Below are 26,814 nucleotides of genomic sequence, written 5' to 3' on the forward strand. Positions count from 1 at the left end.
GTTACTGAGAAAGGAAATGTGACTTTAAAATCAAGTTGAATTAAATACACTTGAAAGGCCTGTTTCTGATCTGCAGAGCATATTTGCAGTTATCTGCAGCTGAAGGCCACGTTGCCCCCACACTGCAGCCTTCATCTCACGCTGCACTGGGGACAGAACCAGGAGCTTTCCCTCTTCCTTCTGATCTCATCCTCGGCATCATTGAGATTCCTTAATGGAAAAGCAACTTCTGCACCAGATTGGCTATGAACATATTGAGTCTATCACATCAAAGAAATAGTTGTAGGATGGCATGAAGGCTCTGCTTCTTTTTAAAGTGATCTGTATGGGCAGATCTTTTGAATCCCTGTGTAATTTCACTGACTTTGATCAGAGTCCATACAGCTGTAGTTGTTTTGAAGAATCAGATGTTACTGTTGTGCTGTGAAGGTTGAAGGATGGAGTTTTCCTTATTTGTTCAAGACTAATGTTGCTACTTATGTGTGATACGGCAAATTAAATAAATGTTAATGTTTTGGTACCGATCAGTTTCAAGATCCCTTGGCTTTTGATACATAGCTAGAAACTCTGTGGGAACATAGGTAATTACTTTTAAAACTGATTTGGATCATATAGAATAATTGTATGTTTGTCTAAAATGTTTTTATACAATGCTTCTCTAAACTTAAATGCACACATACATTTTCTAGAATTATTTACTACTGTGTGGCAGATACACAGCTGTGAGTCATTTACATGAAGAGCAGGCAGATTTCTGAAAATGGAATGAAAAGCTTTAATAGGAATATAGAGATCTGGTGGAAATTTTTTGTGCAAATGTCTTTTATTATATGAACACCACCATGTAAATATATGGCATTGAAACCACGTTCCGAAGCCGAAGGTTTCATATTCAAGTGTTGGAAGGAAACAATGCCATTGCTTGGACTATTTCAAGGCCGTGTCCTTTTGTGTGTTTGTGTTGGGATACAGCCTTTAATTACCCAATCAAATTTTCCCCCTTGGGATTCCTAGTTTTTCAACTTGGTTAACAGTTCATGCCTTTTCTCACGGCTGTCTCAAGATGTCTTGTCATAATAGTCACCTCTCTGGTGTCCCAGGGAGCTGTCTGGCCATTGCACCTGGTGTAGTACCTTTGGTGTAGGGACAGAGAGAAGTTCTGGACAGCTTTCAGCTGCCATGGGGAGGAGTCTGTCCTTCCTTCTCCTCATTTCCCATTCCATTTGCTTCATACTCTCTCATTTCAGTTTTACTCTTGGGGAAACAATGTGTTGAATGGTGAAGTAGGAAATAAAAGAACTCCGCGTGGGTTCTTCACAGTTCATCATCCAGGCTGGAATATTTGACTTCCAAGAGCACAGCTGTGGGTGCTGGAACTGATGCTGGGACGTTGGCAGTAGTGGGTTAGCTGGTGCTTGATCCAGAGCAGCCTCCTGTCTGCAGGTCTCACAGTATTTGCTGAAGGGGAAGGAAGATAGAAGAATGGTGCATCCCTTTCTGGCTTCCAGGAAGGAGTTCTGTATGTTTACAAACTCATTTGCCATTGGCTGTTATTATCTGGCTTTGTCTCAGTTTTCTCTGATTTGTCACAACATTATTTGGTCATAGGATACATGCTAACTTTGAAGTATAGAAACAGGAAGCCTACAGAAGAGGCTTTAATTTTTGAAAGTTCAATTAGAGAGAAATAAAAAGTTTTTTCAAGCATAGGTGCAGATTGGAATACTTTTGTCTTAATTAATATCACAAGCTTATGTTTGTAATGGAAAAGTTACTTTGCAGTATTCTTCATTCTGTGTCATTCCTGGGGAAGGTTAGGAAGGCAGCAGTTGGAAAACTTCCGTGTGCAGCAGTATGGAAGCTTAATCCAAAAACCTTAATTCATTAAAGATATTGTCTAAGTGCTTGGAAACTGTTGTGGCAGTAACCTGAGAAAAGGAGGAGAAATGCTTCATGTGGTAGAAGTGCCTGCAGGGAGTGTCCCAAGTGCAGGGCTGGGTTCAGCCAGATGACTCACTTCTGACTGAATACTGCAAGCATTCCTCTTCAGGTTCCTCTGAAATACATTCCCCATTATTTGTGTGTACCTTCTCCATACACAGGAGCTGTTGTACTCGGGATTTTGGAACCTGAAAACAAGCTCTTTATTGATGATGAGGTCAGGACACTTCTGGGAAAGGTGGCTTTTTGGTTACTAGCTGCTCCCCAGCCAGAAGGAGGTTGTCCTTCTGTTTTAATAAGTTATTCTTTGTTTCTTTTTCTTAATTTTATATATATATATATATATTTACACTGTTTGCTGTGATATCTCTGTGTGCTGGGATTGGTAGACTTGAGTAAACTACTGACTGCTATCAGAATTAGTGGCAGAACATTTCAAGACACAAGTGTGTGCCTGCATCTTTGCACTGTTGCTTGTAGACCTGTGAGCAGTGCTCACCTTCCCATTCAAGTGGGAAGAAAAAGAAATTGAATTTTAAGGTTGTTTGGGCCTTACAGTAGTTTCCGTTGGTTTTAATTTTTTGTTGTGGCACGTTTTGTTGTAGATCAGGGAGCCTAAGTTGAAGTTGGAAATAAAAGCCTCGCTTAAAAATAGCAGTGGAACAAGCAGCTTCACTAGCCTTCCTTTCAGCTACAGTAACATAAATTGGAGGAAGCTCTGACAACGTCTTCTGTGTACCACTGCAGGTAGAATTTAGCTCAGCAAACTACTCTTTAATCATTGGATTTTCTAGAGTCTGCAGCTAATTCTGCTCTGATTTGGGAATAACACTGAGATACCAGCACTCCCAGTCTGAGATTTGAAAACTGTTTTGAAATCAGTTGGTATTTGTCACTAAGTACACAAATATTGGTAATTATTCCAAAAATTCAAATGAGATTGTTGAGTGGTTGTTACACATGTTTAAAGTCAGTTTGTATAATGACATGATGAAAAATACTGAAGCTGTAGAGCACATCTGGTCCTCACAAATTAGCTTGAAAAGCAGAGTCCACTGATTTGAGGGAGGGGCTTTCAACAGCTGAAGACCAACCAAGTTTTAGTTCAGAAAAATGTAGTATCAAATCATAGCTTTCATAGTGAATCTCCTGATCATGATGAGTCATGGGTTTTTTTTTTTGCCCAGACCGTAAGTTCATGGAAGAAAGCACGAAAAGAAACTTGTGTACATGTGCATTTTGCATCCTTAATTTAGAAGTATCTTGCTTAAAGGTTAGTGATTACTTTCATTGACCTACACTGATGTGTCTTTTGGTGAGTTAGTTAAAACACACTTCCAAATAATACCAAGAGAAATTTGACTCTTGTGCATATGTATATTAAAAAACTTGTATTAATTACTTAGAAGTAGATAAAAGAGCAAATGTGAACCTCTGCACATGCCTTGAGAGGTCCTATATGGTTCTTAGCTAGGCATTTAAAGGTGGGTATGGTGTAAAGACTAAATATATCCAGAGAAGGATTCATAAAATTAGTGAGTTAATAAGAGTTTTGTTAAGTTTTGCAAGGTTTTAAAATTGGATTAATGCGTGACATACCCTTTTTGTTCTGTTTAAGAAAGAGCGATTATCTGACAACATCCAAAGTTATTGTTTTATAAAGCAGATAGAGGGTTGATAGAAATGACACTTTTGAGGGGGGAGGGAGGGATTTGAGCTGTCTGAACCTTTTGTCATTGAGGGATTTGTGTGCTTTCCTTTTAGTGTAGGTTTACAAGCAAAAGATAGTAAAGTTGTTCTTGCTGGGAAATGACTGGCTGTCACACACAGCATTTTACTCACTCATGCTGTTTTGAGCTGCATGTTAGCTCTCTGTTGAGATGTTCACTTACCCTTGCTAAGAAATTTGTATTTATTTTTGAATTTATAAATATTGCTCATCACTCTGACAGTAGTAACTTTCACTGTAGGACTTACTTGCCTGTTGAAACATTGACAATGTTATTTTTAAATATTTATAAGAATTGAAAATTAGTTCAGGAAAAGCCAATCTAAAATTCTTACGGAACAACTTTGCTTTAAAAAAAATGAAAACATTCTTTCCTCTTGAAGGCCAGGGAGGTCTGTGAGGTGGCTGCACAGCTACCCACTAAACAGAAAAAGCCCCCAGAGGGGAAGGTCCATCAGGGAAGGAGAGAGAAATGATCCTTTTCTCTGTGTGTTTTTCAGCTGCTGATGGGTGCAAAGTGTTATCTTGAAATTTTCTGGTATCTCTACAGCCTGCAGAATGTCACCCTTCAAAGGCTTCTAAGGGGAGTGTTCCAAGGCAGCCCAGAGCAGCTAAATCCCATTCCAGGGTAGAGGAGGGCCCTCCTGGTGGAGGCATCTTGTTAAGCCTTTGCTTACACAGAAAACTAAGGAAGAGCAATCAAACGTGGGCATCAGATCTCATTTGGCCAGCCATGGTGGAAATAAATTATTGTTCTTTATTTGGTGATGGGATGGCAGCAAATGGCTGCACTCTAGTTGTGCAGTCAAGGAAAATGCAGCTGGGATTATCACCAAAGGGTCAGTCTCTCAAAACCTGCTGCTCCTTAGGACATGCTAGGCCCTGTCTTGAACTGATGCAAAACCTGCACATTATAACCCGATGAAATGGAAATTCCATTCATAAAACTATGAAAGTCAAAACTACCATTTCCCTGCCAGCAGTTACTCTTGTAAGTAGTTGCTCTGCTTACACTTGACATATTTCATACAGCTTTGTGTGATGTAACAGTTTCCTTTAGGATGTTGTGGGTTTCAATATATATGTATGTCTATGTTTTGAATTCATAATTTAGGTGACAATTGTAAGGTGTGTCTTTTAATCTCCTCACTATGAAAGTCACAGTTCATGTTCCACATTAGTGTTCTATGGCAGTAACTTGTTTTCATAGTAAAAGTTATTTTACCAAAACCAGTAGTGATGGTATTTCTGTTGACGGAAAAAAAATAAATTTGATGATATTGTGATTATCACAAGCTTTCTTTTATTTAAAGGGAGTATCAGATATGAGCTGCGTGTCGGTTTTGGTAGGTGATTTTTCACATACTTCTGTCACAGCTGAAATTCTCTCTGGCATTCTGTTTCAGCAGCTTTTCATTATTTGCCCTTACCATTATGGTTATGTAAAATGACAGTTGTTTTAAATTTGATTTTCCTTCTTATCTGGTTCTCATGTGTCTGTCCATACTGGGATTTTGAAGTAGTGAGTCATGTTGAATTTCCTTTAAATGCAATTCAAGAAAAGTGAATTTGTCAGTTTTTTCAGCTAGTATAGACTGGGATAAATTGTATTTCTGTCTCACCTAAAAGTTTATGCAATGTTTAAGTCTTGTGTGCATTTTATATTTTGTGGTTTTAGTGTAGTTAGGTCTCATTACAGTCTTTTAAGGAGTATTTTTTGCAGTATATAAGACATGTTTAAACATAGTTCCCAAACTTGGTTTTGAAGCCAAAGTAAATGAGGTCTTGTAGTGCCACATTCCAGTGATTCTGACATCAGAAGAGTATCTGCACTAATAATTTTTTGTATTAAAGTGGCTGGATTTTTATATGCCTGCAAGAAGAAAGATTGGAGTCTGACATGGAGAAGCATTTCAAGGCACTAACAAATGTTTTCATGAAATCTTTTTTCCTCTCTGGGAAAGTAAAAAACCCAACCAAGAAAACCTGAAAAAGCAAGATACTGATTTTGAAAAAAAGTTAAAAGCTATTTTACGACAGACTCAATAAAACTAGTTGTATTTAATTTTGTTGAGTGTTATATTTTTGTTTCAGGTTTCCTGATTCAGTCTGTAGAGGTATTTCTGTCTTTTTATGTATTAAGAAGTAAGAATTATGCCAAAAATTATCTGAGCACTGACACAAAACAAATCAAAACCTCAAAGTATTTTGAAGTATTTGCTTAAGTGGGCTTACGTATGTTTTAAGTATTTGAGTGTGAAACATTCAATTTTCATCATATTTGCAGCCCAATTTGCAAACTCGTGAGGTTTTTGTCCTGGGAAAAACAACAACAAAAGAACCTTGGAAAGGTGACAAACCTGATTCATACCAGGAAACTGGATTAAGGCACAGATAACAGATGAGGGCTGCATCAACTTGGCCTTGTATGGCTGTGCTGAGCTTTGCCAGATAGAAGGAAGAATCTGCTGTCAGTACCTCTCGCTGCAGAGCAAGGGAGGACTGGGAAAAGCTGCTGATGAATGTGAGCCCAGCTGCTTTTGAGCTGGTCTGCTCCTTTGCCATCCCTGATTTTGAGAGGAAAAGGAGTTCAGTAGGATGTTTGACAATCCAGAGTGCATTCTTCTTCTCGTTGTTGTAATAAACAATTACATGTTTTATAGTGTTGATTCTTTCAAATTTACAGTTTAAGAGTCCTCATCTTGTTTGCTTTCAGATTCTTCTCATTCTTTTCATCGAGATGAGACCATTGTTATTGCCCTGGCATCTGTGTCTGTACTGGCTGTTCTGATAGCTGCTCTGTTCTTTGGGTACAGGATGCTTGCAGGTAGGGATTGACAATCTTTTTTGGCTTTGTTTTTTGAAATTGTTCGTTTGGCTGTTGCTCAGTTATACTAAGGTATTCTGTTCTCCCCAGTCCCTATTATAGGCTTGTCCATAATCTGCTCCCCTTTCTCCTCTCTGACATTTTATGGTGATATCCCTTTCATAACAGTTTGGAGAGAGTTATGACTTCTCTAAGCTGGCATTTTGGGACCCATCTTTTTCCACAAATCCTCTGCTCAGCACAGCTTCAGTGAGGTGGTGAACATGCTTTATAGTTGTTGCCAGTGACTTTGAATTATCAAAATAGTTGTGTAGCAGCTATCTGTAGCTTATCAGCACCTTCACTGCTCATTTTGCTGCCTTTGAGAAGATTTTACAGGACTCCTTTGTACTTGTTACATCCTTGCCTACAATATATAATTCTGCCTGGTCCAGGTAAGTTGCATTTTTTTCACTTGGAGCATATCCAGAAAGGAAACTGGCTGATTTCTTCCTCACCCTCTTCCCCAGGGGACCGTAAACAAGGTTTGCACAGTATGAACATGATGGAGGCAGCAGCATCAGAGCCCTCGTTGGATCTGGATAATCTGAAGTTGTTAGAGGTAAATATTCAGCTCAGTTATGAATCTTTGTTTTTATTCAATATAATGCTTATGGTCATATCCCAGGCATAGTTACAGAAATTAATGTATCAGTGCTCCTGCAATGTTTTCTTCCAAATTGCAGTTTCAAGAAGAAATTGAAATTAAAAAGAGGTTACTGCAGGTACATTTTGTAAGTAATATTGTTGGTATTAGCTAGAACGTGTTTTACCTTGAGAACAAGCACTGGGAAGTAGTGGGGGAAATGAGAATGTGCTGTATTTCAGCATTGCATCAAAAGATCCATCTTTTTTGCTCGACACTGCTTGCTTTTAATAGTGTCCTACTGTAGGAATTTGAAATTCTGCAGTAGCACTCTTGGAAAATAGAATGTGCTGCAGATAGGGCAGTATATTTCGGTAGTGGTGCATTTCTGTGTAGTCATTCTTCAGTGTGGGGCACCATCTAGCTCCATGGCTACTAGAGGCCAAGCAGAACTTTCTGCTCAGCTTGGTGTTAGGTGTATCATCACAAAACTGCAAGATGTTATGCTTCCAGTTGGTGTGCTCGATGGAACAATATGGAATTTTTAAAACCTATTAGCCTATTTCCCTATTTATGGGGAAAAAAATGAGTAGAATGAGTGAGATGCTGAATGGTGCTTTCCTTCTTTTTCCCCGTAGAAACCCCACCTAGAGATGCAGACTGCAGACATGCAGTGTGAGAGTCTAACAATGTGCATTGCAGAAGGGTGCAAAGCCCCAGATGAAAGCACTTGTACTCATAATTCAGTCTTGGAGGAAGCAGTGACTTTTTCCGAGTCTGAAAATTGATAGGGATCTGCTGTGGTGTCTTCTGTCCTGCTTCTTGTGTCCTAAGGAGCTGACCCCTTGCCTGCAGTCACAGGCTGTTGCAGGACAAATGTTTTAACCTGTGCTTGCCTTTTGACATTTCTGTGGGTAGATTACATTCCAGATTTGTACCTTGAACTGACTTGCTGCTGCTTTGCAACCCAGTGATATTAAAAGACTGAGAAATGGAAAGTCTCTCCATTAAATGATACTTTATTTTTGTAAACTTTCCTGTAAAACAATTTGATCATCTTTAGAAACATTACTTCTGTTATCCCTTCTGTTTTCTCTTCCTCCTCCATTTGTAAGTATTTCAAAAGTAAAAAAAAAAAAAAAAAAAAAGGCAGCTCACAAAATCCTTACAGTTTCATGTGTGGGTCTTCCTGAAAAATATTTTAAATAGGTGCTTAAATTCTTATGTAGTTGGAATTATTTGAGCTTTAGGAATTAAGGCTCTTCCTGAAAGTGGTCCTGCAATTTGGTTTAGAGTAGAGACCACATCTTCTGCAGTTACTGTGGAGATGTGAAAGGTGTTCTTGAAGACTGTTTAACATAGTGGGGGCTAGAATAAAGATTCCCATTTAGTCAGGAATTACTTCCTTCTGTTAAAATCTGTTTACCTCTTTTGACATGTATTTTGCACTACAAATGCATATTTTGTTATTGCTAACCTGGAAGGTACAGCTTATGAACTGTCCTAAACCTAAAATGTTTTGCTTAATGTCTGTGATTTCTGGAGAGAAATAAAATTGATCACATAAAAGCTATACATCTTTAGTGGGCAAAAGATAGTAAGAGAATTAGCAGCACAAAACACACATTTTATTGATTCTGTACATAAAAGTACTGAATAGCTTATTTATGATATATCTACTGGATATTCAGACTAGAAATCGATTTAGTAAAACCTATGTTGGCTTGTGCTGAGGTTTCCAGCTCCAAAATAACATCTGTGAAAGCATTCTAATTCTGGCTTTTATTACAAAATACTGTCTTCACTGTTCATGTACTATAAGTCAGGATAAAAGTTGGCATCCGATTCTTGTAGAGTGAGAACTTTTGCTTTGCCTTCATCTGTATTTTTTGTACTAATTCTTTATCTATTTTGCAGTTGATTGGCCGGGGACGATACGGAGCAGTGTATAAAGGTTCCTTAGATGAACGTCCAGTTGCTGTGAAAGTATTTTCTTTTGCTAATCGTCAGAACTTTGTCAATGAGAGGAACATTTACAGGATTCCACTGATGGAGCACGATAACATCGCCCGCTTCATTGTGGGGGATGAGAGATTCACTGCGGACGGCCGGATGGAATATTTATTGGTGATGGAATATTACCCCAATGTAAGTGCTTCAAAGGAATCAATTGGTTGGGTTAAGAACCCTAAGGATAGCCACGTGAAAAGGATGTACTTTAGGTTTTTTTGCTTTCTTGCACAGTAATGTAAAAATAATCCATATAAATGACCATTTTAATGGACCTTATTGTGGGTTACTGCAATACCCTTTTAGGTTTCCTAGTTAGTCCTACCAAATGTAGTCTTACAAATTCCTAGCTCTGTTTTGGTGCAAGGTTTTTTTTTAGTCCTTATTCAATGACAGAATTTAAAGAGTTCTTTTGACTTAAAAATAATCTAATAAATTTAAAACTTCCTAATATTAAGGCATTATCTCTGTCTTGTGACCTCGTTCAATAGCTGTAAGTAGTGGGGTTTTTTTACAGTGAAATGTGATAGATACACGAGATTGTTGTCAAACTAGTTTGTGGTACTATAAATCATGGTGCCTTTTTATCCTGTTACCTTCTTTAAAGCTTTCTGTGGCAGATACTGATGATGTAGGACATGTCTTAAGAAGGCAGCCTTGCTTTATCTTAAAATTTCCTCAGCGTAACTGAATGTTTATTTTTCTCAAATTCATGGATTAGAGTACTTAATGTTCTGTGTGTGTACACACATATACAGAAACATTTAAAAAATATGCAGTACTAATGTGAATAATACATTCACTTTCCTGAAAAATCGTAACATGTACATGGGGGTTATATATATGAAAGTGCAAAAAATTGTGTTGTTTTTGTTTTTGGCTTTTATTTTTGCCTGTGTATGGGAAAGAATTGTAGTTGCTCAGTTGAATAATTTTTATAACAAGCTTTTTGGTCTCAAGTAAGAAAAACTCATATTTCCTGCAGTGTGTGTAGGGGATGGCTGAAGCCTGACCTTTTATTTCTGCCTTTTTGAATATCAAAAAAGAGCAGAACAGTGCTAAGTAGCAGTAATGATGGCCTGTCTTAGGGTTTTTTAGTCTCTCTGTATATGCTTGTATTGAAAGTTAAATGCACCCATGGAAATACATACCATAAACATAAATAAAATGAATACATGTATGTATTTACACACACATACACTATGTAGTAACTTAATGCAACAAAGCACAAATACAAGAAATGTGTCTTAACTGAAACTTTTAAGTGAGAACACACTTGATCATGTCAGCTTGTAAGACAGGCATCTAAGAAGAGATTGCAGAAACTAGGAGTGACCATGAAAAGGGTCGTTTGTGCCCATACCACGTGGACAGTGGCAAAGCATGGCACATCTTATGAGAAAATATTTTATGAGAAAATATTTTATGACAAAACTGGCATATTTTCATGCAATGAAGTGAAAGTTAAGTAAAATCAAGTGAGTATTCTACTGCTGGGAGGACATAGCAAAACTGTCTTCATAGGTGGTCTGGTATTGCTGTTTTCTTGAATGAAAGGATTTTCAGTTGAAGTGTAATTTGATTGAAACTTGTGTCCTGTTGCTTATGTAAACAGGCTCTGTTAATGACCTGATTGAATGTACAGATGAAGCTTATGACATCATATTATCAGAGTCCTTCCCAATGTGGTATTAAGAACAGCAAGATTAGTCTAAAATCAATCCACTGGTTGTTTGGAAGACATTGGAAAAAGTGCACAGCAGGTGTAATTAATGCACAGTGTGATCTGTAATTCAGTGAGCAGATGTTCTGCTGTATGTGGAGTTAACAGCAGAAAAGGAAGCCTGCTGTGGCAGCCCTGCTAGAAGGGAATTGCAGTGTTCAAACTGGAGCCATAAATCTGATTTCAATAAGGACTAACCAATACAAGATGTGCAGGTGAAATATTCCCCATCCGAAACAGCATTCTCCAGCAAAATACTTTCCTTCCTGAAAATAAAAACACACAAACCAGGGCATTTTTACACAGAAAAATGTTCTTGGGGTGACCTTGGTGAAAGCAAGACAGATAGATTTGACCCACGTTGTGTTTTCATCCACACAGGCCTTCAGACCAAAGGAAATAGGCAAGTAAGAGGGATGATATGTGTATTTATCAGTCAACATGCTGTTCTGATGAGGTGTAGCAGGTCTGTAAAAGAGTCAGTTGTGAGGGATGGCATAGTTGGAAATACGTAATAGCCACAGAATTATCACCCCAATGGTCAGATACTCTTGTCCCTTCAGAAGAACAGAAAAATTGTTCTAAAACACAAATAGAATCTCTCATTGTTAAAAACAGGAGTTTTATCAAAAGTTATAGTAAGAAAAAATATCACAAATTAAACATGCAGCTCATGACTCTGACAAAATAGTCTTAAAATTACAAATATATCACTGTTTAAATCTTGACTACAGCCTTTCCTGGTTAGCTTTTTAGCTTCACTAAAAGCATAAAATACAGCCTTCAGCTAGCTTTAAAAACATCAGGTGGTGGGCAGGCTTTGCAGCAGAAAGATCTTGAAGCTGGTTTAGTACAGTGAATATTTCCCAGGCACATCATGATGACAGTCCTGTGGCCTCCATTAGAATGGGCTGGAATCTCAACCCACCTAGCCAAGAAAAAAGGCCAAGCTTATGACATTTGAAGGCTAATAGGGTTTATATTTCTTACAAAGCTATAAACAACAAGGAAAAGCATGAAATTGCTTTATTTCTAGGTGGATTCAGAGCTTTTTTTTATATATTACAGAACCTATTTGAAGATCATATAACAGCATTTTAAACAAAAACTACTTGTGTAAACTTGCACAAGTGACATTCAGTCTGTGTTTTCACTGAGGACGTCGCCTCTTGAGGGGTTCCTTGTTCTGCACAGACTAAGTTTGAAATTTCCATGATTCTGTTAAGAAGTGTCAAAAAACTTGGTTTTAGTCTTAGCACTGGATTAAAAAAATGTCAATACTTCAGTCACTATGAATTCTAGTATCTGTGTGCCTCCATCTGGATTGTGCATCCATGACATACCTGAGTGTCAGCTCCAAAGGAACTCATACCAAATTTCTATGAACCAAACATTGTAGAACTTACTTTGCAATGGCATGTATTTAATGTTGCATCTGATGTTACACATTGGTGTATCTCTAAGATTAGACTTAAATAGGCAAAATCAGGGTTGTTTGTAATCCTAAAAATATAATAAGCATGCAGAGTTAGGGAGATTACCTGCACTTTGTGCTTGAGGATTTAATTTGTTTAAGTACATTTTCATTGGGGACTGGGTCAAAGGTGTCAGAATTTGCAGTGTCTTGCTCTTGTTTTGGATTGCAGTCTCAGTTTCTAGAATATCTCAGTATCATAATTGACACACTTCCTTTTGGTTTTCTTAGAGATTTCATGACAAATCACTAGAAGATCCCCCATTTTACACATCTAACTTTGCTTTCAAGAAAAGGGAGGAACATGACATTCTTTTTTTTCACGTTTCTTCAATGCATGTGGACTCACTCCTATTTGGAATTACCTTTGGGGTGGTTTTGTTCAGATACATAAATAGATTATAGCAAGACTTGTGAGAGATGTTGGGCATTCTCTAAGTGATAATAGTCTAAAGCCTGCATTTTGGAAACCCAGGCTGTTACGTCTGCAGTTGCCTTTGTTCTGTTCTACAACAAGACTTTAATAATTGATATAATTTTTTTCTAGAGACAATCCCAGTTATTCTGTGACAAAACTTCTATTTCTCTTTAAAGAAATGAAATGGCAGCACTGGAATTTAATGAAACTTCAGTCAAATCTTGTGTTTTAAAACATGTGGGTAAACACATAAGCAGTTGCAGGTTTATACCTTTTAGAAGCAGTGAATAAAACTGAGTCTCCAAAATATTTTGAGTTATTCTACTGGACAATGATTTTAATCCATGTTTTTTTGTTTTTGTCTTTTTTTGGGGGGGTTCTTTTAGGGTTCTTTGTGCAAATATTTGAGTCTCCACACAAGTGACTGGGTGAGCTCTTGTCGTTTGGCTCACTCTATAACTCGGGGCTTGGCGTACCTGCACACGGAGCTGCCTCGAGGAGGTAAGGCCAGGAAGGGATGCAAAGATCTCCAGGATATTCTTACTTTTATCAGGTAGTAGATCCCAGCCTTTCTTTTGTCCTACTCTGAGTAGGAAAACGATGAATGCAAATAGAGATTGCTCGGAACTTCTGGTATGTTCCCTCCATGTGAAGAGCCCCGTGCTGTGGGCTCTGTGACCCTGGTGTGAAAAGGCTGAGTGTGAGCTGGGAGAGCCCCAGGGAGAGGCAGGAGAGGGCAGAGCTGTGCAGTGCTGCTGTAGCATGGCAACAGATTGCTGAGGACATGAAGCACTGGCTGCCTCTCTGGCAGAAGGCAAACAGATGAGGTGTTGTGTCTGTTCTTGCAGCTCAGAAACAAATCAGCAAAGCAGTTTTTAGTTTGTGTGTGAGCTGTATGCTAAACAATGAAGTCTTCTAACCTCACTGTAGTTTTATTTATTATATCTCTGGATTCTTGTCGGAGGGTGTGGGCTAGTCTTTGCTGTGTACAAACAATACTGCTGGATTCTGGTACTTAATTAGAGTAGTGGCTGTGACAGTATATTGATTTGGATCTTTCTATCTCTGCGTGCATGCTTCAGCCAGTGTTTCAGCAGCTGAAGTATCATAATTATAAAGTAGGTATTCTGAGATCTGTGATGCAGAATCTATCAGGCTGCAGAATATGGCCTGGCACTGAACATTAGGTTTTTAGCAATAAATAAAAGGCTGGTTTCATTATATCTACACTAAGGTGCTAATGTTCAGATTAAAATTTCAAACTATGTATCTCAAATGTTAAGCATGAGCACTAGCAAAGAATGGCAGCTAGAGATGCCATTAAAAGTGCTGAAAATACCCAAATCAGCATTCCTGTGTGCCATTGAAAGTGCAGCTATCATCTTAACGTCATCATTCTGAGATGTGCAGACAGGTGTGGCCATCAGCAACCAGAAAATGTGTAAGCTTTCCATCATAAAGGAGAAGAGAGCCACAGTCTGTGAATGCCAGGAAGGAATGCATGGAGCAGAATAAATTCCACAGTAAAACACGTTCTGTATTGCTGGTTGCTTTACTAGTAAAGTAAATAAAAACTAGGAACAACTGATATTATTCTTTGGAAAAGATCAGATCCTTTGCAAGATGAACATGTTAAGACCCTCTGGAATAATATTTTCCCCATATCTTCTGAATAAGTGGCAATGGTAATTCCAGTTATAATGTGAATAATTGGTGCTGCATTTGGTACAGGAGTGTGGAAATGACAGAGAGTATTTGGAATGGCTGTTAGGGCTGTGGCAGCAGATCTGTGTTTAAGTATACAATGTCCCCACTGCCAAAATAATGCTGAAATATCCCTTGGGAAGAAGACTGTTGTCGAACATTAGAACTGTATATGGCAGTAGCCTAATATATCATACAGTTGAAACTCTGGATGCCAGTCAGTTTTCTCTAGGTAGCTTCCTCTGGAGCTCATCATAAAGAAGCAAAAACATCAGCTTTCTAAAAAAATAAGTTGATTCTCTGTTTATAATAGCTGAGCAGACATAGAGAGTTCTCTCACTCTGGCAAACAGCAGAATTGCTCAGATAGTAACAAGCACTTTGCGTGTGTCCGAGCAGACCATTACAAACCTGCCATATCCCATCGTGACTTGAACAGCCGCAACGTGCTGGTGAAGAATGATGGAACGTGTGTGATCAGTGATTTTGGGCTCTCCATGAAGTTAACTGGGAACAGACTGGTACGGCCGGGTGAGGAAGACAACGCAGCCATTAGTGAGGTAAGTACAAATGGTTGGATGAATGTTCAGGTGGTACAGTTTCTCTGATGGGGGATGACTGCAGTATGGGTGAGAAGTAGCTCAAGCCTCCATATGAAGAAACTGGTTTTATTCTCAAGATACTCTTTACAAACCTGCCATTTTGAGAGGTGATGGATTGGCAGAGTGACGTTTCTGTGTGAGATATGGGAAGACACAAGGTACGTTTGGTTGCCGTGTTCTCTGTGATTATGTGGTGCAGGTCCCTTTGGTCTTGTACTGCAAATGCTAACTGAAGGTCCAACTTTCTTTGGTTTTGGCTTTAATTTTTGGTTTTGGTGTTAATTTTTCTGGAATGGTGACATACTACATTCTGCATCTTCTGCTTGACATCTAATAAGAGGCTACTGAAATACAGTGAGACTGTTTTAAGCAGAGTTCAGTGTAGTTGTTGCCTGTGCTTTTAAAACTTCATATGGTGTTCAAAGAACATTCTATACTCTGCTAATCACTCTCCCTTGGAAAGCAAGTGCTAAATTGAAAATACCTAGTGCAGAAGAGCTCCATCTAGATCTTCCCATACTGAACAAAGACACAGGGAAACTGCTGGTTAAAATGCAGGGATGTGAGATAGTCCTTTGATGAAATACTGCCCTACAAGTACGGATGAGTAAGTGCTCTGATCTAAAAGATGTCCTAGTGAAAATGAATAGGTATCTTCCAAGAGTGTTAATAACCTTTGACTATAGAAGATGGAGGGTGGAACCTTGCTGACAGTCCAGGAATAGAGAACAAGTTTCCTTTTCAGCAGGATCCTCTTGCATTATGATACATACCTTGGTGTTTAACAGAGTAATTTCAGGAAAAAGAAACGCTTCTACGGTATCATATTTCATATGAGCACATTAAGTAAGGGACAAAATAATTTTGTTTTGGTGCATACAAAAAAGTGAGAGTGGGGGAAGGGTTTTGTTATGACTAGACTGGTAAGAATCCAGAAGCTGAGGACATTGATTAGGAATGAGCTGTGTTTTCCTTAACTGTAGAAAATACCAAGCAGAACAGGGCATTACAAAACTTAATCGAATTTGGAGTTTATATCCTGATGTGAAGCTTTGATTTGATGTTTTCCCAGGTCGGTACGATCCGCTATATGGCCCCAGAAGTGCTGGAAGGAGCAGTGAACTTGAGGGACTGTGAATCTGCTTTGAAACAAGTAGATATGTATGCACTGGGCCTTATCTACTGGGAGATATTCATGAGATGTACAGACCTCTTCCCAGGTAACTGAAAAGAACTGGAAAAAAAACCAGAATAGTAGGAAGTGGCACCAGCGACCAATTCTCTCAATTGCTTCTGCCATCCAGTCGGTGCCATCTAGTGTTCGAGGTGGTGCTTGTCAGGACGGTGCATGTGAGAGCAAGGCGTGGTTCCTGCTTGAAACCTTGGTGTTACCTGCTCAGACCTCGTGCTAAATGCCATTTGAGCGTTATTATTGCTGTTAGTGTTGTCCAGAGTTTAAAAACACTGAGAGTTAAAATGACGGCAAAGGCGGTGTTTTCAGTTCTCGTACCTTTATTTATGATAGGACATTGAAAATTGGGGGAAATCCTCCCTGCCTGTAACATCAAGCAAAAGGAAGCAGACTTAAAATTTACAGGTGAGATTGTGCCACATCCACCATCTTCTTCCCAAGCTGCAGCATACAGACTGAATCTAAAATGCAGTCCAACAGCTGTGCTTTGTGTGCAGAGGCTTGTCATCTTGCTGGGCTTCCTCCTGAATGAGGTGCATGAATATAATCAGTCATTGGCATTTCACAGAAAGTAGGTGTCATCTTCAGGCTCCAGGACATTCCAAACGTGCCACTGAAACAGCAAAGTCTGAGGATGCTATCCTAAGTTGCTGAACAGCACTTAGTTCATTTGCAGTTATTTCAGCCTTTTTTTGGAAGTTAGACTTGGGGAAAGTGGGGAATATCTTGATAGACAGCAACTTTGATAATGCCTTTCATCAGCTGAAAGCCTTTGCTCTGCCTTTTAATCTGTGATTGATTTATTTTTTTTTTTCCTTTCTTTCTTTTGCTAACAGGGGAATCTGTGCCAGAGTACCAGATGGCTTTCCAGACTGAAGTCGGAAACCATCCCACTTTTGAAGATATGCAGGTCTTGGTGTCTAGAGAGAAGCAAAGACCAAAATTCCCAGAAGCATGGAAGGAGAACAGCCTGGTGAGGGACAATATTTTCAAAGAAACAGTGATTTAACCAGCTTTAGGATGCACTCATTTCTTAAAAGCAATTCTTTAGATTTTGGGGTTGTTTTTCCTCTTTGTTAGTAGTTAAGGATTCGGAGTTGTTTCTGTCTGGACTTTTTAAATATTGAATTCAGTTTTTAAAAGTTATTGACATGAAAGTTAAATTTCTTTTAACAAAAAATGTTATTGTTGTTGTTATTGCATGCTGCTGTGTGATATACAGAGGATAACCTGTTACATTAATTTTGGACATTATCTGTAGTGTACATGAAGTGCCCATGTGTTCTCCATGTTCTGAATAAGAAACACAAAGCCATTTTTTGCCTTTTGACATCTTATAAACTAATAAAATTCAGCTAACATAGCTGGCAAAAACATCAATAAAACTTCCAAAACTAAAATTGGTAAACACTGTAATAAACTTTTTGAACTTGTATAGTCCTCAGGATTTGCAGAGGCCAAAGCTTCTAGCAATCATTTCATTATAACTGCATAAAAAATTTATATGGCTTCATTTGATCTGCAATTTTTATTTTCAAGACTATAAACATCATAATATTGTTTGTTGTTTTGAATGAGTGTAGCTGTGGCTTACAGCCTTGCTCCTGCAAGCCAACAAGTTAGAGCAAGTCAGCTGAGCTCTGGTGAGAGTCTGTGCTTGCTTTCATCTGCAGCAAAGGTCAGGTAATGTGAATCCCCTTGGCTTGGAGGTGGCTGTTTGTCTTTCTCTACCAGCCAGGTGCTATGCAAACAGTTAATGGGTTCCACCTGATCCAAGGTAATACAGCTTAATTGCAAGTGTGAAAATGGCATATTTGACTGTTATTTTAAAAGAGACTTCTTGTTACTCCCTTACTGAAATGATGCTCTTCAATCTTCAGAGACTTTGGTGGTTGATAAGTTTGTAGCTACTGTGCAGACAAGGAGGAGCCCAAAGCCTCACCTGTGCTGGTACTTGTAAATGTGTAAACCTGCTTTGGGAGAGGAGCATAGCCTGCAGTGGTACTCTGCAGTAAAACATGTTGTAACTGAGCTGGGAGCTTCCAAGAGAGGTGCTTTTATTACACACTTTTGGCCACCCTGTCTCAGGGGCAAAGAGGGCTAGAGGGAGAAAGAGAAATCTGTACCCAAACTGTATAGGAAATCAAACAGCAGCTGGTTTAACTATAGCCACGTTGGTAAATGAAGTGTTGGAAGAACCAAGCTTGACAGCTCTTTCTGAAGAGAATCAAAACTGAAACAGTTCAAGGTTTGTTTTGTTTTGCAGACTGCCATTTAAAATGTTAATTGTATTCTAGCAAGCTGATAGACTCCAGCATTATTAGATGGTCTGCATATTTAAAATACCTAACACATTCTTTGTGTTGTTACTATTTTTTTTTTCCAAATAATCAAAATGGTGATGATAACTCCAGTTCTAAGAATTTATCTACATCATTGCTTTAAAAGAAAAGAATAATCACAGGTGTCAAACAACTTCCTCCACCCTATGCCAGTCTAGGATAATATCTGAATGAGCACTCTAGGGCAGATAGTGTAGAAAATTAAGCTCCAGATAACCTCACTCTAGACCCATGTCCTAATCTCCTGTATCTAATGCATGGGATCAAAGACTTCTTTCCATTATTTAAAGCTCTGCTGATATGTTGGGTAATAATTCCTTCATGCAAATTCTTCTATGAGACAAATGCATTTGTCCTTTTCATTAGAGAAATATGAATAAAAAATAATGGATTTTTAAAATCTCATAATTAAGTTACTCAAAAGATGTGGAATCCTGATTTGTGGTTACCTATGCAGTCTTAGTCTGCTTCTGGAGCCATCTATGATATGTTACAGACCTTGATTATCAGTATTGTTTTTTGCAGTATAAAGCAACAACCTGAGGACAGGATGTACATAAAATAATTAAAAGGCTTTAAACTGGGTTGAGATGTTACAGAATTCTTGTCTCACTTGCCTAAGTGGGGTCCATGCTTGACTTCAGAGGTCAGCTCTGAAGGATATTAACAGAATAATAGAATAATGCAGATTTCTGGTCCCTTCTGTCTTTTTGATGAGTGCTAGTACTTGTAAATAGCTATTTTTAGCATAGTTGTCTTTCAGCCTGAAATTAATAGAAAACACATAATTGTGGTAAATGTGACGCTGAAGAACTTCAGTTTTGATAACTGTCTATACTGTCTCTGCTGTGTTCCTTTAATGATCCTTAACACATCTAAAGGAAAGGATCTGCCAGAGGACAGACAGTATTAAATTAAACACTGGTTGAATTTGCTGCTGGTGAAACCTGTAGGGGAGAGTCCTGCAAAGAGGCAAGGCAGGAGATTAAGGTGTCCACTAACTCAGTCTAAACTGTGACAAAATTGGGTCCTAAAAGCTGAATGAAGACATTTTATTGTGGGAGAGAAAATGGATCCAGTACCCCATCTTGTCCTTGTCCCCGAGGGTGTTTTTAGGCTCGTGTCCCTCAGCTAAGGGGAGGATATTGGCTTATCCCCTCTGTGATCTGCTGTGGGAAGGGAGAGAAAAGGTTTTCTTGTGGGGGAGCTGGTCCCCACCTGTGCAGCCAGAGCTGCATCACGGAGCAGCAGTGACTGCCAGGTGCAGGCAGTGCCAGGAGCCCACGGTGGGTGAGGAGCCCTTGGCTCATGCTCAGAGCTAGTCCTGGCTTCCAGTGCCAGAAGGGCACGAGGCAGTTCTGGCACAAAGGCAGTCAGCAGGACCCACTGAGTGCCTTAGTGCCCAGCTGGGATTATGCACAGTCCTCAGTGCTGGAGAGGTTAAAGCTGGGCTGTAGACGTGGGCTGTGCTGGCAAACCAGATCCTCTTTGTGGGCCACAGACTGGCAGCAGGGGCCCATAAATGTCTGCCTGGCTGTTGTACTCCAGATGGGGTGGAAACAGAAGTGTTCAGGGCTCGTAATTTCAGTTGTTTCCTCTCCAGTTCCCTGAACATATGGCAGTTTTGGAGGTCTTGAGCTCTAGTCCTGACTGTACAGTTCATCCTGCAGTGTGATGCCAGGAACACGTGTGTGTTTCTGTTTCTCAACCTGTTAAACAAGTGCAACAAAAAACTCCTCCCAGGGCACAGACAAATTCATTGATACTTATGAGCCATTTGGATGTCACTGTGGTAGACAGAGGAAGACAAAGATGATGAAGTGAGCACGGCTGTTATTTGCATTCAGTGCAGGGGAGCAAAGGAGTGACCATTAGCAGAACTGTGAGGATTACTGTGGCAGCATTTCCAGAATATCAGCAATCCTCAGTGCACAGCTCCCATAAGGCAAGGAGAGTGAGCAGAGCATGCATCCATCAGAGGGCTGGCTGAAGGTTGTATGGACATTGGTGAACTTAGGAAAAGCTAAGTGTCTTCCCAGTTGATGTCTGTATGTGAGGTGTGATATTAGACTTGCATATTGTGATTGTTAGCTTAAATTAACTTTAAATGAAATTGTGTATCTTCTGTTTCTCTCCTTCACTGACTTGTGGCTGTTTTCAGGCATGTGGAATGCTGCCATGAAACAGTGAATCAGAGGCACAGTATAAAGGTATAATAACTTAAAGGGGTTTTGTGTCCTGGCAGGCTGTGAGGTCACTTAAAGAAACAATTGAAGATTGTTGGGATCAAGATGCAGAAGCTCGACTAACAGCACAGTGTGCTGAGGAGAGGATGGCAGAACTCATGATGATTTGGGAGAGAAATAAATCAGTTAGTCCAACAGTCAACCCTATGTCAACCACCATGCAAAATGAGAGGTAAGAAGAGAAGACATTTGGGTTTAGTCAGCAGGAAGTGCCCAGTGCAGCAGTTGGCTCACTCCAGGACAGAAGCTACAGCTTGCTGCACCCATTAAGTGGTGCGTGTTACATGACCTAGTCTGCATAGGGGTACTGCATGACATAATCCCAATTGCTTGTGTTCTGAAGATCTCCTGTGTGTCCCCAGAATTCAGGCAGCTTTTATGTACAGAGCTGTATTTCTTAGAGAGAGGCCTTTTTAAACTGAGCTTAGGCAAACTGTCTGAGCAAGCTTGCCATGATGCAAAGTGACAAAGTCAATTGTCTTTAAGTACACTTGCTAAATGATGCATCAAACTTCTGTAGAGAGTCTTCTGCTAAAAACTATGAATTTGCAATCAGTATGAGTTCAGGAAATTACCAAGTCTCAAGCCAGTAGTTTTTCAGTTAACAAACTGCAGGGCCATTGTTTAAGTCATTGTTATTCTAACTCCAGCAAGAGAAGTGCTGCATGTTCTCTGCTTATATATGATCCAGAGGGAATAAGAGTTTGCAGAACTGACTTCAGTGCTTAATAGTATACTTTAGAAGTCCAGATTTGAGAGAAGAATAATGTTGCTCTATTTGATAGTGTTTATTGTCATGAAAAAATATTACATTCAATTCATAGAATACCTAAATTGCCAAAATAGTATAGTTTTCCTGGTTTAGGACCTTGTGATATTTTCCTGGAATCACTTTCTTGTCTGTTGGGTTTTTGTTGACCTTCTTCAGCTTCACTTCTCTGTATCTAGAACAGAACCTTAGCAGTGCTTTTCCAACTGGACAAGCAGCATTTTGGAAAAGTAGATTAATTTTCTCTTAGGAGAAAACATCTGGGATGAAATTTTGCCCTAGTAAAACCAATTTTCTTATCCCCAGCACTTTTCAAGAAGTTGCTGAAATACCTCACCTTGTACTGTCTGTGTCCTTAGTTTATGCACAAAAAGAAACAGAAAGACACTCGGCTCTCTTAGATGAGAGGCATTATAGTCTGAAGTGATTTTTACATATATGATCCTAATACTATATTTTTTTTCTTAAAGGAATCTGTCACATCATAGACGTGTATCAAAGATAAGGCCGTATCCAGATTATTCTTCCTCCTCCTACATTGAAGATTCAATCCACCACGCTGACAGCATAGTGAAGAACATTTCTTCTGAACATTCGATGTCCACTACACCACTGACTTCAGGGGAAAAGAATAGAAATTCCATTAACTACGAGCGGCAACAGGCTCAAGCTCGCATCCCTAGTCCCGAGACAAGTGTCACCAGTTTGTCCACCACCAATACAGCTGGCCTCACTCCCAGCACTGGCATGACCACCATATCCGAAATGCCTTACTCGGATGAAACAAACTTACACACTACAAATGTCATGCAGCCAGGTGGGCCCACCCCTGTTTGTCTGCAGCTAACAGAGGAGGACTTGGAGACAAATAAATTGGATCCAAAAGAAGTGGATAAGAACCTGAAAGAAAGCTCTGATGAGAATCTGATGGAACATTCACTTAAGCAGTTTAGCGGGCCAGATCCGCTCAGCAGCACTAGTTCCAGCTTGCTTTACCCGCTGATAAAACTTGCAGTAGAGGTGACAGGACAGCAGGACTTCACACAAGCTGCCAACGGTCAGGCGTGTCTGATTCCAGATGTCCCATCTGCTCAGGTCTATCCTCTACCCAAGCAACAGAACCTCCCGAAGAGGCCTACTAGCCTCCCTCTGAACACCAAAAACTCAACAAAGGAGCCGCGGTTAAAATTCGGTGGCAAGCACAAATCAAACTTGAAGCAAGTGGAAACGGGCGTTGCCAAGATGAACACTATCAACGCTGCAGAGCCTCACGTGGTGACGGTCACCATGAACGGGGTGGCCGGGAGGAGCCACGGCACGAACTCCCATGCTGGCGCCGCCCAGTACGCCAACGGCACGGTGCCCTCTGGCCAGAGCAGCGGCTCGGTGGCGCAGAGGGCCCAGGAAATGCTTCAGAACCAGTTCAGCGGGGAGGACGGTCGGCTGAACATCAATTCCAGTCCCGACGAGCACGAGCCCTTGCTGAGGCGGGAACAGCAGGTGGGCCACGACGAAGGCGTTCTGGAGCGCCTGGTGGACAGGAGGGAGCGACCGCCGGATGGCGGCCGGACGAACGCCAACAACAACAACAGCAACCCGTGTGCGGACACGGCTGCAGCCGGCACCCGGAACGTGGTGAGAAATGCTGGGCAGACCCAGCCCAGAAGAGCGCAGAGGCCCAATTCGCTGGATCTGTCGGCCACGAGTAGTTTGGATAGCAGTAGTGTGCAGTGTAAGTGCCCGCAGGACTGAATGGTTTCCCTGACGCCTTTCTGCCTAATAACTGCATATGTGTCTGCTTGAGCAGAAATGGTTTGTGTCTCTCCTGTCTCTCCTTAAAGCATACTTATTAAATCTCATATAAATGAGATTTTTCTCTCAGCACGATTTTAGTCTTTCTGGTTAAGTCCTGTCTCCATCATTTCCAGTATATTAGATCACTATCATCCTTCCGCATACAACAGAATAAATCTGTCTCTTTTCTAACCCGTCCATTTTGTCTCTAGGTTAACCTTCATTGTTCCTTGCAAGGTTCCCACCTTTGGTAGCTGCAAAGCATATTGAAAAAGTGTCCTATTTTTTCCTGCAGGGGGACCTTATACCTTTTTTTCCTCACTTTTCTGCATTCTCTCAAGAGTAGCTGTCTCTAAGAGGCATTGATTAAAATAATTTATTATAATAACTACTTATGTAGTAGTAGCTTCATGATTTTAAAGCCACTGATTTTACTGTACTAGTCCAGCCTAAATGGAGGGTCAGGTATTTTCTATTTTGCTGTCCTAGCTCCAACAGAGCAATTCTTCATCAGTTTGCCATGTACGTAAAAACTAATCCCAGTAATTAGAGAAGGAATTGATCTTAATAGTTTATTTCAGAATAACCTCCTTGAGAATTTTATGGCCAGAAGTCTGAAGTTACAGTGGAGCTTTCCTTTTTCCAGTAAGAATATAATCCTGCAGTTATAGTTAAATTAGGTACATCCTCTAGATTTGAGCCTGTTTAAACTATTGGAAAGACCTCCTGGTATGCATTTTTAAGAAAATATATTTCCAGAAGTCACTGTAGTCTTGAAAGGTGCTTGCAAATCTCGTGACTGTGTTTAGGAGGATGCTGTGATACTAGTGGAGTAAACTGAGATGCCAGGCATCTTTGGAAATACCACGTTTAAAAACAAACCAGAACATATCTTTCAACAAATGTAGTTGAATATTCAGCAATGGAATGTGTAAGCCTTCCTTTTAAGTAGGAAACATTATTTTTTGTCTTAACATGTTGATTTGAGTTGAAATCTTACCGAGATAAAGAAAGAAGTTTATTGCAGTGACTTCCTTTAATCAAAGGTTAAGTTAAAAGAAGGGGTTGTGTAAAGTTTTTTTAACTGATTTCAACTGCCGAAGTTTTATCGTGATTAAAGTTGGTTTTGCAACCCAGCATTCCAAGTCCTGACTTAATATCTCAACAGAGAATGGACCATTTTGTCTTCAGGTGAAATGCTTTGCCAGGTGGAGTAGGATTTGGGGCCTACCATTGAATTGCACTATTCAAATTTTAAGCTTTGCTGTCCAGTAGTAGCAACATGTTTCTGTACCTTCCATTGCAGGTAATATAAGATACTATGGTTGCAAAAGCCCCTCAAATGTCAAACGCTGGTTTTCCTGTTTGATGCCAGTGTGCATTGCAGGTAACACAGATCACTTCAGTGAATTTCTGACAGAGAACAGAATCTAAGCCTTGTTTTAGTGGCAGTCGTTCTGGTTGATACACCTGCCACGCCTCTGCCACACAGTTGCTTCCATGTTTAAAGATTTTGTTCTCTCGTTCTGTTTCACATAAATAACAACCCTGGACTCCAGTCTAATCTCACCTTCCTCACAATACTATTTTCTGTTCTGTTTTTTTTGTTTTGTTTTGGTTTTTTTTTGGTGGTTGTTGTTGTTTTGGTTTGTTTTTTTTGTTTTGTTTTGTTTTGTTTTTTTTGTTTGTTTTGTTTTTTTTTGTTTTTTTTTGTTTTTTTTTGTTTGTTTTTTTTTCTCCCCCTTCAGTAGGTGACTCCTCACAGGATGGCAAATCAGGCTCAGGAGAGAAGATCAAGAAGCGTGTGAAAACTCCGTACTCTCTCAAGCGCTGGCGCCCATCGACGTGGGTCATCTCCACGGAGCCGCTGCCCTGCGAGGTCAACAACAACGGCAGTGAGCAGGCAGTGCCCCCCAAATCCAGCACTGCTGTCTACCTTGCAGAGGGGGGCACTGCCACCACTATGGTGTCTAAGGACACGGGGGTGAACTGCCTGTGAAATACTTCAAACGCCGGCAAATGACCTTTTCTTTGTGTTATTGGAAACAAACATGCAGAAGACGTTTTAAAAAAAAAAAAAAAAAACAAAACAAAACTGCTTTCTCCTCCTGTCAGCAACCCCTACCAAGGACTCGCTTTAAATAGATTTCAGCTATGCAGAAAATTTTTAGCTTATGCTTCCATATTTTTTTATTTTGTTTTATTTTTTGAACGTTTTTGCACTTTTATTTAGTATCGCTAAAGTTAAGTCTGTCTGTTTTGACCACGGAATATATATATGTGTATCAAAGATGTGGTCTCAAAATATTTTTTTTAAAAAAAAAGTAACAAAAAAAAGTATTGCTGATAATCAGTTTGGACCAGTTTCTTAAGGTCACTAAGATCATAAGCAGACTATAAGACAGGTTTGACTGCAGTGGTGTCTTGTAACCATGTTTTGATTTCTGTGCACAAGCTAGTCTGTATATTTCTATGTTACAAAGTGTATTCTCTTTTGAACCCCTTATTTTCCTTGTGTCATGTTGAAATGTGCAATAGTCTATAGTTCACAGTAGGCTTTATTGAAAAGTGTATTTCTAAAACTGCCACATGTTCCCATTTTTGTATTTGTTGATTTTTCCTTGACAGTTGAGCGGTCAGCCGGTCATGACAGTGAACTTTGCACATCGTAGCCAGCTTGAAGCAGCTGCCAATATTACATTGTGCTCAGAGGTGACAGTGCATGAATTTTCCCCAACTAGAAAGGGCTTTAAAAAAGGAACAAAACAAAAAAAATCTGAGCTCCGTACCTTTCTTTGGATCCTCCCAAATCAAAATATGTTTCCTTTATAGTAGTAGATGCCAGCCTGTGAAGTTGAGTAACAAAATGTTGAACAAATGTAAGGAAACGGTGTCAGCCATTTTTTTCCATTTTATTTTGTGTGCAGTTTCACCCCCTGTATTTATGTAAAACCTTATTTAGATCACTAATGATGTACATTGAAAAATACGCTTTATTCAGAAATATTAATAATTGTCATACTTAAAAGCTTGAGTGAAGATAGGTTGTGAACGTATTTTGTTTACACAGAGTAAAAAAAATAATGAATCTTACTTGGCACAAAACAGTTCTGTGATGAGTCACAAGTCTTTCCTGATTTACCTCCTTACAGCCAGAATGGGGTAAAAATCAGCCTGATTACTTATGCAGGTGGGTGCATCCTAATTGATTGTTGTTGCCAAGTTGAGTTGAAACTCGTCCTCCCTTCAGAGTTCTTAGAGGCCCTCATTCATCTTGTTAAAATTTATTGCATGCTTTTAAAATTAATGTGTGTTTGTGGGGGAGGGTTGGGGATTTCTTTTCCCCTCCACTTAGTCCCTTCTTTCAGTTTGTATGCACATTGATTTTAGCTGTCAGTGAATGTGAATGTAATATGTAT

General features: G+C 39.6%; 1 protein-coding gene across 1 annotated transcript in view; it reads left to right on the forward strand.

Moving 5' to 3' along the window:
- BMPR2 (bone morphogenetic protein receptor type 2) overlaps positions 1 to 25,894 on the forward strand; it is a 97,967-nt gene extending 72,073 nt beyond the window's left edge. Inside the window, exons 4-13 of the mRNA XM_062498345.1 lie at positions 6,387 to 6,497; positions 7,007 to 7,098; positions 9,040 to 9,270; positions 13,134 to 13,248; positions 14,850 to 15,010; positions 16,125 to 16,272; positions 17,081 to 17,217; positions 20,832 to 21,004; positions 22,072 to 23,333; positions 25,144 to 25,894. Of these exons, the coding sequence (XP_062354329.1) occupies positions 6,387 to 6,497; positions 7,007 to 7,098; positions 9,040 to 9,270; positions 13,134 to 13,248; positions 14,850 to 15,010; positions 16,125 to 16,272; positions 17,081 to 17,217; positions 20,832 to 21,004; positions 22,072 to 23,333; positions 25,144 to 25,394 (2,681 nt within the window). The 3' untranslated portion in view covers positions 25,395 to 25,894. The remainder of the gene's footprint in view (positions 1 to 6,386; positions 6,498 to 7,006; positions 7,099 to 9,039; positions 9,271 to 13,133; positions 13,249 to 14,849; positions 15,011 to 16,124; positions 16,273 to 17,080; positions 17,218 to 20,831; positions 21,005 to 22,071; positions 23,334 to 25,143) is intronic.
- The last annotated feature ends 920 nt before the right edge of the window (positions 25,895 to 26,814 follow it).

This window comes from Cinclus cinclus, chromosome 9 (genome assembly GCF_963662255.1).
Source record: "Cinclus cinclus chromosome 9, bCinCin1.1, whole genome shotgun sequence".
In the NCBI taxonomy this organism is placed as follows: domain Eukaryota; kingdom Metazoa; phylum Chordata; class Aves; order Passeriformes; family Cinclidae; genus Cinclus; species Cinclus cinclus.